At 40.1% G+C, this 13,977-nt stretch overlaps 1 protein-coding gene across 1 annotated transcript in view; it reads right to left on the minus strand.

The window, feature by feature from the left end:
* Positions 1-5,597: 5,597 nt before the first annotated feature.
* lrp6 (low density lipoprotein receptor-related protein 6) overlaps positions 5,598-13,977 on the minus strand; it is a 54,582-nt gene continuing 46,202 nt past the window's right edge. The window contains exons 17-23 of the mRNA XM_044343071.1: positions 12,279-12,404; positions 11,945-12,181; positions 10,636-10,746; positions 8,412-8,642; positions 8,135-8,271; positions 7,237-7,334; positions 5,598-6,592 (exon numbers count right to left, since the gene is read on the minus strand). Of these exons, the coding sequence (XP_044199006.1) occupies positions 6,268-6,592; positions 7,237-7,334; positions 8,135-8,271; positions 8,412-8,642; positions 10,636-10,746; positions 11,945-12,181; positions 12,279-12,404 (1,265 nt within the window). The 3' untranslated portion in view covers positions 5,598-6,267. The remainder of the gene's footprint in view (positions 6,593-7,236; positions 7,335-8,134; positions 8,272-8,411; positions 8,643-10,635; positions 10,747-11,944; positions 12,182-12,278; positions 12,405-13,977) is intronic.

Here is a 13,977-nt window from a genome sequence, read left to right on the forward strand (position 1 = left end):
GGAGAACATTTCTCCTCATTTGTGAATGTTAAAAGTAAAATTAGGCTTTGTTGTCGGCTTCCTGCCTCCTTTTAGAAAAGATGAGAGAGAGAGAGAGAGCAGTGGTGGTCGAGTGAGCTAGAGACTGAATGAAGTGAGGGAGCGGTGGTAGCGAGAACAAAGCAGTGAATCAGAGAAATTAAACGTTATTTTCTGATTGTTTCATGTCGTTTTGTTCTAAAGCAGAAATAAATAACCATCAAACAGTCAGCAGATGTTTTTACTGTTCATTCATTACATTTATTACATTCAACTCCTGCAGCATAAATACAAACAGAACAGAACAGATCTGTGCTGTTTCCTCCTCACGTGAGAGCTGCGTTTCAACCACGGCTGTAATTTTTTACGTCTTCATGGGTCTAATTTTCAGGATCTACCAGCTGACCTCCTCCATACTGGTCCGGTTCTCCTCAGCCACCCAGAGAGACTAAAAAAAGTACTTTCTTCTCCTGCACAATAAACTCATTAAGTCCAAACTCTGAACTCCCCCCTGAGCCTACAGACCTGCTCAAATGTCTTGTTTTGTCCACAACCCAAATATATTCACTATACTGTCACAGAGACTAAAGAAACCAGAAAATATTCACATTTAAGAAGCTGAAATCAGAGAATTTGGACTTTTTTTTTGGCCTAAAAATAGTTGGAGATTAATTTAATAGTTGGCAACTAATAAACTATTTGTTGCAACTCTAATGAAATCCCCCAATTCTTCTTCTTTTCTTCTTTTCGGGTTCACAAACTTGAATCAGAACTTTTGTTTCTTGGAAAAAAATTTTCTAGAAAAATGACTCAAAACAATCAAATATCAAAAGTGTCAATTAATTTAATAAACAACAACTAATCGATTAATTGATGCCGCTCTAGTCTGACATGTATAAAATAGTTCATTATATTTGCTCGATGTTGATTTCATCCTCGTCTCCCAGTAGAGTCTCTTCATGATCAATAAATCCAATAAATCACAAATCAATCAGCACACAGACACTCAGGTAAAAGTTCACTCACTTTATATTCAACAAAAAGAAAAAAAAAAAAAAAAAAAAAAAAAAAAAAATCAGCATTTCATGTGTTACAACAGCTTATGGTGGCAGCTGGATGGGCTGTACAGGTCCATCTGGTTTACAGGTAAAGCAGTCGTATAAAAAAAACGTAGAGTTAGTGGAAATTAAATGACGAACCAAATGTTGGTCATCTCCAGACTCGTCCTCGCAAAAAGCACCATGAGATCAAAACAGATGAAGGACAACATTTCATCAGGAAATAAAAACAAAACGACACAAACTTTTCGGTTTTCCCGTCGAACCTCCGATCACCTGGAGACAAAAGTGCTTTTTTAATTAAAAACAAACAAACAAACAAAAAAAAGACTCAACCTTTTCCATCTTTTTTTTTTTTTTTTTTTAACATTTCTACTTTCTTTGACCTTTTTCAAACTCGTCCCTCACAATCTGTACAGAAATGTCGAAGTTCAGCCTGAACTCAGAGGAAGACCGTCGATGTTTCAGCGTCACTGATTCACTTTCCTACATTTCATTTGTCTCGTTTCCGCCTTTTATTTATTTGTGAAGATAATTCCCTCAAATTTGCACAACTAGGTATCAAAACAGACTGAAACGTGTCTGAATCTAAACGTTAAAAAAAAAACGCCAAACGTTGGATTAAAACCGATCAGATTCATCATTCAATCAAAATTCAGATTTTAGACAAAAAGTTCTTGTTAAAACAGAATTCAGCTTTTAAGAACTTTGACTCTTGATTTTATTTCTCAATGTAAAGTTTAGAAGAAAGTTTTGCTTCCAAATATCAACAATTCAACTGATACCGAGTCATGCAAATGAGTAATAAATGTGCTTTATGTACTTATTTTATTCTCTGTTTAGTCATTTATACCCTCATGTGACTTAATTAGTACCCTTGGATTACTTAGTTCCCTAAAATTATTCTTTGTTCATTTAATTAATTCATTTGATCCCCTTAAAAACTCACTTTTATTCTATTTGACCTTTGAACTTTAATGTTTTGTTCATCTTCCTGTATTACAGATGAAAACAAAGAGTTTTAAACATCTGTTTTTCATGGAAACACAACGTACGGAAGATAAATGAGGACAAAAACTTTGTAAATTGAGAATATGAACAAGTTATTAATCTGAGGGAACAAATGAGGTAATTTGAGGGTTCAGGTCACTAAAGGAGAAAATAAGCACACCGAGCGCACAAACGTCAGTTAAAAGGAACAATTTATCAGGATTTTTCTTGACACAGACCAGACTCTGAAACGCTGATGTGAACAGACAAAAGTCGTCTTTTTTTTTTTTGTTTTTTGTTGTTGGGGGGACTCTTCTGAACACACTTCTAAACCAAACGTGCACCTTTTACACAGGTTTACTCCAGCTGCACGACAACAATGAAGTTTTGTACCAGAAATCAACTAAAAATAAAATAAAATAAACTGTAAAGTGCAGTTAAGAGAATGAGAACCTCTCCCAAAAAAAAAATGATTTCATGTGATGTGGATGTGCTGAAGACACACCTGGATGTTGTAGAGAAGTGATTGTACCACAGGTCGCTCAGCTTGGCTGACAGATGTTATGGGATGTACGGAGGCAGCAGGGAGACAAAAATATATATGTGTGTTTATGAAAGATTAACTGGACATTTGGCGTCGTGTTTGAGTTTCTGTGCAGATAAATGAGACTTTTTCTGATTTTCTGCACAATCTGGAGGCTTGTAAAAAAAAAAAAAAAAATCACTGTACTGTAAAAAAATACTGTCATGACATCGTATTTTCTTAAATGAGCAAAACAAATGGCAAAAAATAATTTCACCTGCGTCCAGTCAATTCTACAGAAACCCCGAAATCCACAAAGACCGTTTAAAAATAATCTTGTGCACATAAATTATCATCTTGAACACACAAGATCCACATCTGACACGATAACTTTAAGATATCTCTTATTACTCAGGAGGATAAAATATGTTTTTATTAATTTTTTACTTTGTAATTTGAGCACTTTAGTTGTTTTGTCAAAAAAAAAAAAGTAGCACGAAATGACTTGTGGGCACAATTTTTTTTTTATAATTTGTGTCTCCGAGGCAACATGTGACTTGTTTATTACATAATATTACAAACAACTTGTGCACACAAGGTCAGCAAACAAAAACAAACAAAATATGACTTGTGTGCACAGATGTTTATAATAATCTGTGTTGCCAAGATTACTTGTGGATTATGTATGTAACTGTAAAATAATAAAAAATAATCTTGTAAATAAACAAGAATCACTATTTAAGCCTCCAGAAAGAAAATAATTCTCTTCAGAGCAAATGAGCTCAAGATATTTAAAATATCAAATCTCGACACTTCAGGGACTCCGTATTATTTCATTTCTAGACTCGATCTCGTGTTATCGGGAGGAGAACTCCTCCCCGCCTCCACCTGTCTGCAGATATCGACGATCGTTTCTAGAAAGTTTCTCTAAAACAGGTGGAATCATTTCAACCAGATGTTTTAGTTTAAATTAATTTCTCACAGACTGAATATCTCAGGGCTGGGTATCAATAATCAATATTAAACATGTTGACAAACCTTTTGATCAGATTTAAATTGTTTCTCTTATATTTAGAAAAAAAAAACATTTTATATTCCTCAAAGTAAAATATCAAAAACGCAGCCCTGAACGTCTGTTTTCTGTTTCACACAAATGTTATTTTTTAAAAATGTTTCTTTACAGTTTTTCAGCCTCTTAAAAAAAAAAAATCACTGCACTGTAAAAAAAAAAAAACAACAAAACCCGACATATTACAGAGTCTAAATCTGATGATCAGATGATTTTTGTGCTTTCAGTGTTTAAAAAAAACAAACAAACAAACGTAACATCAGGAGTTTCTCTGCAGTCAACAAACTCATTTAAACCAACAATAAAAAGATGTTGTTGTGTGTGTGTGTGTGTGTGTGTGTGTGTGTGTGTAAAGCATTAAGATTGTCAAATTCATGCTGGTGTTGTTATTTTTTTTTTTTTTCTTCTTCAGAAGCTGAACAACAAACGTGAAAAAAACGCTCCTCCGACGATTAAACGATGCAACAAGATATCTTGAAAAATATATTTCTGATCGTCACGAGAGAAGCACAAAGACAAGAACAGTTTCACAAAAATAAACAAAAAAAAACAAAAACAAAAAAACAGAACGTCAAGGCAACAGAATCGATGCCGCCTCGTGTTTCTCCTCTCTGGTCCCGGCTGCAGGGTTGTTGTTGTTTTTTGTTTGTTTTTTGTTGTTTTTTTGACTCTCAGCTCCCGACATCTGCCTCCACATCGATAAAAAAAAGATTATTTTGGCACAACAGTCCTTCAAACATCAGATTGACTTTACATGAACAGACACTAAAAACCTGGATATGTTCTTCGATTTGACTGATCTGAGATTGTCGCCGTTACGTTTGAAGTGATATTCTGTAGAAAAATATAATGAGGCAATATAAAAAAAGACGGAATGAAAAGTACTGCAAGAATTCAATGGATAGATTTACAATGATTTTCTATATAGCTTATAAATACGTTATCTACACAATATGTGGTACAAAAATACTATATAGCATTTAGTGGGCACTGGATTTCCTTTGTGTTTTTTTTTTTTTCCTCAAAGTAACAACAACATAAAAAATAAGAAAAAGGATATGAAGATGTGGAACTGGTCAGGCACAAGATCGTGTTCTTGGTGGGAAACTTCCTCCGTTATTGTGAGAACAGGGATTGAAAAACAAAAACAAAAAAAACAAAAAAAAAAGAAAGAAAAGAAAGAAAATCGAAGCGCTGAACGCACCCTGCGTCACCCTGCGTCACCCTGCGTCGGCTGTGCAGCTTTGGGTCGATTCACGTACAAGACAAGACAGTTGCAGTCAAGCATCCAAACGTTTCCATGACAACACAAATGTCAAACACAAGCGTACATTTTGGTTTAAATCCTGTCTGAACAACCTTGACGGTTTGAGGATGTGAGTCACGTCGCATCGATCTCCAACTTTTAGTGGGTAAAAAAAACAAACATGTTTTAGTGTTTCGTACGGAGGCCCTGAGGGGACATTAACAAAAAAAAAACTTTTGTCTGGTACGAAATAGTTTCTACTGTGCAGCTCGTAGTTTCTAGTGTTCACACGAGAGTTTGTAGTGTGCAACATGTGGTTTCAACTGAGCACAACAGAAAGTTTCACCTGCACGCAAAAAACTTTGTAGTGCGTTCAAAAACGTTTGTGTGTTTACGAGAGCGTTTCTAAAGTGCAGCACGTAGTTTCTAGTTTGTACAAGATGGTTTAAAAGTGTCACCAGACAGTTTCTACTGCACAGAACACTGATTCTAGTTTGTACAACTAAGTTTCTAGTGGAGAAAAAAAACAAACAAACCAAAAGTCTTTAGTTTCTTTTTTTGCACCAGAAACTTACAAATAAACATTTGTGCTCATGTCCGTGTAGTGACTCTGCGGTTTTAAATCAAACCTCCTACAGCGTCATTAACGAGGTCTGAACAGACCAGAATAATAAATATTTTGCCTTTTTTTTGGAGTTTATTGCTTTAGAGATTCAGCACATGACTCACATCCCCGACAGACACGATCCTACGAACCGTTTCGTAAATGAAAAGGAGGTAAATATTCAAATCAAAAAGACCCAGTACCACATTCTCTGAAAACTCCTGATCCAGTTTCCATGGTAGCTACAGACAACATGGCCGCCCGGGTTCGTCTGCCCCCCCCCGGTGGCGGGGGTGGGGGTGGCGGCGGCGGCGTCCTGTAGCTGTTGATGTTTTTCATATTTGGCATCAGATAAGTTAAACGTCCCGCTGTTCAGTTTTCATCCTGTGCTTTTTGTCCTTCAGCCTCGTTTCTCTGCTTTAAGGCAACTTATATTTGTGATGATTTTAATAAAACCTTTTCTTAAAAAAATGTACAAATTTCTTAATACAAACCTCTATGGCATTATCAGTAAACACTGTATAGAAAATATATAAATATGCTTTTTCTCTTTTTCAATGTACAAATGTTCTGTAGCTCCCGTTTCTCTTTTTTTTCCTTTTTTCGTCCTGCGTCTCCTCCTGTTTCATCAGTCTCTCTTTCCCATTTTTAACCTCAGATATGCACAATTGCTATTTACAGTGAGGGGGCGGAGCTGTGCGGAGGTGGGGGGTTGGGGGGTGGTGGGGTGTGTGGGGGGGGGGGGGGGGGGGGTTTGGCTCACGAGGAGTCCGTGCAGGGCGACGGCGGCGGCGGGTAGAGGTGGTGGGAGTAGCTGCGCTCGGTGTAAGGCGACGGCGGGCAGCTCTCACAGTTCTCCTCCGCCGACAGGTACTGGCTGCGGGGCGTCGGCGGCGGCGGGAAAGGCTCCGAGTCGTAGTTGAGGTCGCTGGTGTAGCCCTTGGCGGCGGCGGCGGCGGAGGCGGAGGCGGCGGCGCTGGACTTGAGCGGCGCCCGGCGTCCCGGCGTGTAGTCGCTGTCACACACATCAGTGCTGCAGGGGGTGGTGGGCGGGGCAAAGTGGCGGTAGGTGTAGGGTCGATAGCTGAGACACAAACAAAAAACAAACAATCTGTCAATCAATATGAAACGATTTAGACTTTTTAAAGGAAAAATGAAAAACATGATTTCAGCTTCTCACATGTAAAGATTTTCTTTGTCATAAAAAGATAATAAACTGATTATTTTGGTGTTTTTGGACTGTTGTTCCGACTATTTTCTGACTTTTTATCGACAAAATGAAGATAAATCGATAATGAAAATAATTGATAATAGCTGCAGCTTTTTGCCAAAGTGAAAACTGCTGGAAACAACTAAAGAAGCTGAAAGGAGAACTTTGTCCCACAAGAATCTAAACACACTTTCACTTTTTCCATCACAAAACAACAGTCGTGGTCTCAGCTGAGGAGACGCGAATATACAAACTGATGTTACAGTCGGACTGTTTTCAGACGCCGGAGAACAAACAAAGCCGCTCTGTGCTCTCCGAGGGATCGTTGTAAATGTTCACATGTGCTTGCAGGAATTCCTCCCGACTGTAATCCTGCAGTCTGATTACATTTGCAAACCAGATCATTACTCTGGAATTCAACTGGATACACAGAAACGGTACAACGGGAGAGTTTTTTTGGGGACGTTTGAGGAATTTGGTGAAGCAGACGGAGAGAAGCTTGCGGATCGCGTTCATACCTGTAGGATCGATGTGTGGAGGGACTGTTGGAGGAATAACCGAACTCCATGGTGTACTGAGAGCGGACTGTAGCGGGAGACGGAGGAGGGTTCAGGATCTGTGCAGGAAGAAAAAACAACTTTTACTTCATGTTGAAAATGAGACACGAGATGAAAAACACACCAGCAGCGTTTCCTGATAACGATACGTCTTAAAAGTTACGAGTGTTTTTCATTATTAAAATGTTCTGTTAACTCTTAAAATATAATGAAAGACAAGAAAACATATTGCAATAAATCAGTGTGTCGGTGTGTTTCTGGTTGTGTGTCGGTGTATTTCTGGTCAGTGTGTCGGTGTGTTTCTGGTCAGTGTGTCGGTGTGTTTCTGGCGGTGTGTCAGTGTGTTTCTGGTTGTGTGTCAGTGTGTTTCTGGTTGTGTGTCGGTGTGTTTCTGGTGGTGTGTCGGTGTGTTTCTGGTTGTGTGTCGGTGTATTTCTGGTCAGTGTGTCGGTGTGTTTCTGGTCAGTGTGTCGGTGTGTTTCTGGTCAGTGTGTTGGTGTGTTTCTGGTCAGTGTGTCGGTGTATTTCTGGTCAGTGTGTCGGTGTGTTTCTGGTCAGTGTGTCGGTGTGTTTCTGGTGGTGTGTCGGTGTGTTTCTGGTCAGTGTGTCGGTGTGTTTCTGGTCAGTGTGTTTCTGGTGGTGTGTCGGTGTGTTTCTGGTGGTGTGTCGGTGTGTTGGTGTGTTTCTGGTGGTGTGTCGGTGTGTTTCTGGTGGTGTGTCGGTGTGTTTCTGGTCGGTGTGTCGGTGTGTTTCTGGTCGGTGTGTCGGTGTGTTTCTGGTCGTGTGTCGGTGTGTTTCTGGTGGTGTGTCGGTGTGTTTCTGGTGGTGTGTCGGTGTGTTTCTGGTCGAGGAGTCTCACCGGGGGGAAGTAGGTGCCCTTGGTGCTGGACGAGCTGCTGGACGAGGCTCCGGTGACGTGGGCGCGGTCGTACGGAGGGCCGCTGCTCCCGCCCATGATGCTGAGGGAGCCAATCACAGACTTCCCTCTGGACATACCTGCACAGGTTGGGAGACAAACATGAGAAATACGTTAAAGAAGAAGAGCTGTGCAGCGACGTAGAGCTAATAATCTAATCATCGTTTGATTGACTTTTCTATCTAAACTCTTCAATATTTAACTGTTTTTTGCGTCTGACCTGGCAGCGAGCTGGACAGCGAGCTCGGGTGCGGAACGTATCCCAGCGGCACCGACGACGGCCCGTGAACCACGAAGTCGTTGGTGACCGTCTCGCCGTCGTCCTTCATCTGCGGGCAGAGGACGCGCTGACACACGAAATACACGGCGCCGACCACGAACAGCGCCATGACCACGCCCACGATGGAGCCGATAGTGTTGTTGGGCGGAGGCGGCGGCTCCTCCGTCGGATCTGAAAGATAAATATCACATTATTTTAAATCAATACAGACATGAAACTGATCATATTTATCCGAAACATATCAGGTTACAGCTGATCAATAATCTGTAATAATTCAATGTTATCATTTATTTTATTCAGTATAATTACACTGTGATGATGTCATTCTTATCTTACTCATTTATTAAATTTTGAATAAATTAATACATTTACAAACAATGGTCTATTTTAGGTGTGTCAGTGTATTTCTGGTCAGTGTGTCGGTGTGTTTCTGGTCGTGTGTTGGTGTGTTTCTGGTGGTGTGTCGGTGTGTTTCTGGTCGTGTGTTGGTGTGTTTCTGGTGGTGTGTCGGTGTGTTTCTGGTCAGTGTGTTGGTGTGTTTCTGGTCGTGTGTTGGTGTGTTTCTGGTCGTGTGTTGGTGTGTTTCTGGTGGTGTGTCGGTGTGTTTCTGGTCAGTGTGTCGGTGTGTTTCTGGTGGTGTGTCGGTGTGTTTCTGGTCAGTGTGTTGGTGTGTTTCTGGTCAGTGTGTTGGTGTGTTTCTGGTCAGTGTGTTGGTGTGTTTCTGGTCGTGTGTTGGTGTGTTTCTGGTGGTGTGTCGGTGTGTTTCTGGTCAGTGTGTTGGTGTGTTTCTGGTGGTGTGTCGGTGTGTTTCTGGTCAGTGTGTCGGTGTGTTTCTGGTCAGTGTGTTGGTGTGTTTCTGGTCAGTGTGTCGGTGTGTTTCTGGTCAGTGTGTCGGTGTGTTTCTGGTCAGTGTGTTGGTGTGTTTCTGGTGGTGTGTCGGTGTGTTTCTGGTGGTGTGTCGGTGTGTTTCTGGTCAGTGTGTCGGTGTGTTTCTGGTGGTGTGTCGGTGTGTTTCTGGTCAGTGTGTCAGTGTGTTTCTGGTCGTGTGTCGGTGTGTTTCTGGTCGTGTGTCGGTGTGTTTCTGGTCGTGTGTCGGTGTGTTTCTCGTGAGTGTGTTTCTGGTCGTGTGTCAGTGTGTTTCTGGTCGTGTGTCGGTGTGTTTCTGGTGGTGTGTCGGTGTGTTTCTGGTCGTGTGTCGGTGTGTTTCTCGTGAGTGTGTTTCTGGTGGTGTGTCAGTGTGTTTCTGGTGGTGTGTCGGTGTGTTTCTGGTGGTGTGTCGGTGTGTTTCTGGTGGTGTGTCAGTGTGTTTCTGGTCAGTGTGTCGGTGTGTTTCTGGTGGTGTGTCGGTGTGTTTCTGGTGGTGTGTCGGTGTGTTTCTGGTGGTGTGTCGGTGTGTTTCTGGTGGTGTGTCAGTGTGTTTCTGGTCAGTGTGTCGGTGTGTTTCTGGTGGTGTGTCAGTGTGTTTCTGGTGGTGTGTCGGTGTGTTTCTGGTGGTGTGTCGGTGTGTTTCTGGTGGTGTGTCGGTGTGTTTCTGGTTGTGTGTCGGTGTGTTTCTGGTGGTGTGTCGGTGTGTTTCTGGTGGTGTGTCGGTGTGTTTCTGGTTGTGTGTCGGTGTGTTTCTAGTGAGTGTGTTTCTGTCGCTGGGAAAATAAGACACTTATTAAATTTTGAATGAAATTAATTCATTTACAAAAAATTGTCTATTTTTTAGGTTAAGTAAAAAAATTCACAAAAATGTTTTTAAATGATTTAATTATTTATTTTACAAAAACAAAAGTTTTTGTTTCCATCAAGATTTTTTTCAAACACTTTAAACACTGATTTGCTTATTTTACATTCTTTTATATTTACATTATAAATAATATAAATAATAATATGTATCGTTAGTTTGTTAGTGGTAATTAGAGCTGCAACAATCAGTCGATTAATTGATAATTAATCAACAGAAAAGTCACTGACAATCATTTACTTCAGTTTTTCTGCTGCTTCCTGGTTCTTTAAATCAATTATGACTTTATTTGTCTTTTGGGAACTAATGAAGCACCGAGTGAACTTTGGGAAAATGATCAAACATATCGTGTGAACCTGCGTCCGGCGGCTGACGGCGTGTTCGGCTCAGTAATAACAAACGTCGTCTAATATAAGTTCACGTTATGAGACTCACAGCAGCCGTTCTCGTCAGAGTTGTCCGTACAGTCCATGTTGTGGTCGCACTTCTTGTGTTTGCCGATGCACTGACCGTTGGAGCAGGTGAACTGATCCGCGGGACAGCGGACTGCAACGCAAAGCATGATGGGATGATTATCAATACCTAACACAAGGTTTGTTCCTGGTTGGTAAGTGTTATTTCATTATCGCTTATATCTAAAAACTACAGAAAACGGCTGTTATTCCCAACACGTATTTATACTGAAGTTACATTAAAGTGACCTCAACAGATTTAGAAGTTTTACAAGATTTACAATTAAACTGTGAATCACATGAATCATCCCTCAGATATCATCTCCCATCATCGTATCTGATGGTTCATGTGTTGTGTTTTTTACTTTATGTCACAAAAGCAAAGTCTGAAGGGATTAAAAGCCATTTTCTATCGTTTTTAAGTATAAACAGTTAACAGAACTAAGAACAGAAATAAGACTAACTGCAAAGGAACAACAGTAAAAATTGTTACACTGTGTGAAATATTCTTCATACTGAATCTTTTCTTTACATCTAAACTCTCAAAATGCTGTTTTTTTTTCTCTTTCTTTTCTGTTGAAACAAGTTTCTGATCGTAACCTGCAGTGGTTGTTATAAACAAACATGGACGCCGCACATCTGCTACAGTCAATGTCATTAAACCCAAATTTTAATGAATAAAACGTAATTATGTCAAAGTGTTTTAAACCTTCGTACGATGAACTTCAACAACTGCTTTTTGTTGTAAAATGACAAACAAACGTCAAGTCACAGAAGTCCATCTGACTGAAGACTTCTGGGAAACGCTGTTCGTTAAAGGCAACTAAAAAACATAAATACTGAATAAACAATATTAGACAGTTTCTCAGAAACTCCCGTCGTTATTTAAACATATTAAGTGAGACAAACGACACGCTGGCTGCACTTTTACTCAACGTCATATGAGAAGATTTTATGATAAAACACTGATAAAAAAGACTTGTTATGTTATTATGTCCATTTAAATTTGGGTTTAATTACATTGAATGTTGGACATATGTGAGGCGTCCATGTTTGTCCTGATGTATCAGAACTTTCCGATAAATCCCACCAAGACTTTTTACAAGTCAGAAAGTCGTTAAACAGAAAAGAAGCAGAAAAATAAAAATGTTAATTCATTCTTGTATCTTTACGAACAGTAAACAGTAAAATAATCCAGATTCAGTTCACATCTTTTAATAATACACTAATGAGGTTTTTCTTCCTTCTGGGACGGACTGAGTCCAGGCGAGTCGTCTGTCCGACCGTCTCACCTTCACACTTGTTCTCGTCCGAGCGGTCCTGGCAGTTGATCTCTCCGTTGCAGCGCAGGTTCAAGTCGATGCACTGCCGGCTGTCGCACTGGAACTCGGACTCGGAGCAGACGGGACAGTCCTCCTCGTCGCTGCTGTCGTCACACTCAGGGTAACCGTCGCACCTCCACGCCTGAGGGATACAGTCCACCTCGCCGGACGTGCAAGAGAACTGCTCCGGGGAACAGGTGGGGGGCTCTGAGGACGACAAGAGGGGAGGAGACTGTGAGATGCGGCTAAAAAGCTCTGTAGATGCTAGTAAGTGGAGCTTGAGTGTGTGTGTGTGTGTTTTTACCTCCACAGGAGAGCTCGTCCTGCAGCAGCACCAGGTGGACGGGACACGAGCAGCGAGTCGTCCCGTCTCCCTTCACGATGCAGATGTGGGAGCAGCCGCCGTTGTCCCAGGTACACGGATGTTTACCTGAGACGACAAAACACGAGGTCAGAGGAAGCATCTCGTCATGTGAGTGAAAGGTGGGATGTTGATCCTTTACGATAAACTGACGTCAGGTTCAACCAGGACGAGGAGAAGCAGCACGTCGCCCTCGTTTACAATCCATTCTAACATTTTATCACTAGTTTACAGCCCTGAATGGTTTCTATGGTTACTGACTCAAATACAGTAACAAACAACCAAACATCTGAAGACATTTTTAAAGTTTTATTGAGTTTCATTGAAATATTTTAGTTTATTCTTATGTTGTTGTTTTTTTTTTCACATTTTTTTTATTATATTTTATTCACAACATTTGATTTAAATATGTAATTTCAGCCGCTAGGCGTCTCAATCAAAACAATAACAACAGACGGAGTGTGATGACGGTGTGAAGTAGCAAGGGATCATGGGAGTTGTTGTCTTCGTTGTTAAATAACCAGCTTCAGCGGGATAGGATTACTCCAGTGTTCATCATTCAGGATGTTTTTACCGGCAGAGGTCTCCTCCTCTCCAGAACAAACCGACCCGGAGATTACAGATAAAAACACTGAATAAAACTGTTTCACCTAAAAAATCAATATTTCTCTGACGATGTTTGGTGACCACCGGACTTCCTGGAGGGGCTGTTAGCCGAGCTGCTGCTAACGTTTGTCCAGTTTATTTCTCTGATAACTTAAGATCCAGACATCCAATGACTAAAATCCTTCTTCCGGCTAAAAGATATAGTTAAAAACCACCTAAATTTATCATGAAAATGTGTCTTAAAACTGAATAAAAGTCCATTTATAACAGTTTGTGTGGAACAACCACAACGCCGATGTATTATCTTGTATGTGTGTAAGTTACTCTTTGGTAGACGCCATTGTAGCGGACAAACACAGCGCCGCCGTATGCATCTGGTGCGTGTTTACTCTTTGGTAGAGGAGGTATGACGTCATCGACAGGCGACCAAATGAAACGGTCCGTTACTTTGATTAAATTACAGATTTCTCTGAGTTTGAACATTGTTGGAAACATTTGGGATAATGTAAGTACACAACTCAACAACATATATAACACAGGTCTAGTTGTTTTTTATTATTATTACATATTAGAGCTTTAAGAGCTTCAAGTGTTTTAATGTCATTTATGTGAAAGCTGCTGTATAAATTAGAGCTGCATTGATTAGTGGAAGGACAGATAATAATCCTAATTCACTATTTTAATAGTCAAAAATTTGCTGGTTTCAGCTTTTAAAATGTGATGATTTTCCATATTTGAGTCGTACGTGACAGTAAACTGTTGATCAACTTTGACTATTTTCTGAGATTTTTATCATTTTTGTTATTTTTTTTCTGTCATAAATGACACTTTTAAATGATTAATTGAGAAAATAATCAGCAGATTAATCAATAATGTAGCTGCAGCTCTTCATTAAATACTTCTTAAGCTGCATGTTTATGCAACTATTTAACTATTTACAATACTTTCATATCTGCAGCAGCTGATTGTTTAAAATGTTTCTGTTTTCTTTTGTCTATTTGAACAATTTCTGTCATTTTTTATACCAAAGTTGTTT

The sequence above is a fragment of the Thunnus albacares genome, chromosome 23 (genome assembly GCF_914725855.1).
Source record: "Thunnus albacares chromosome 23, fThuAlb1.1, whole genome shotgun sequence".
NCBI lineage: Eukaryota > Metazoa > Chordata > Actinopteri > Scombriformes > Scombridae > Thunnus > Thunnus albacares.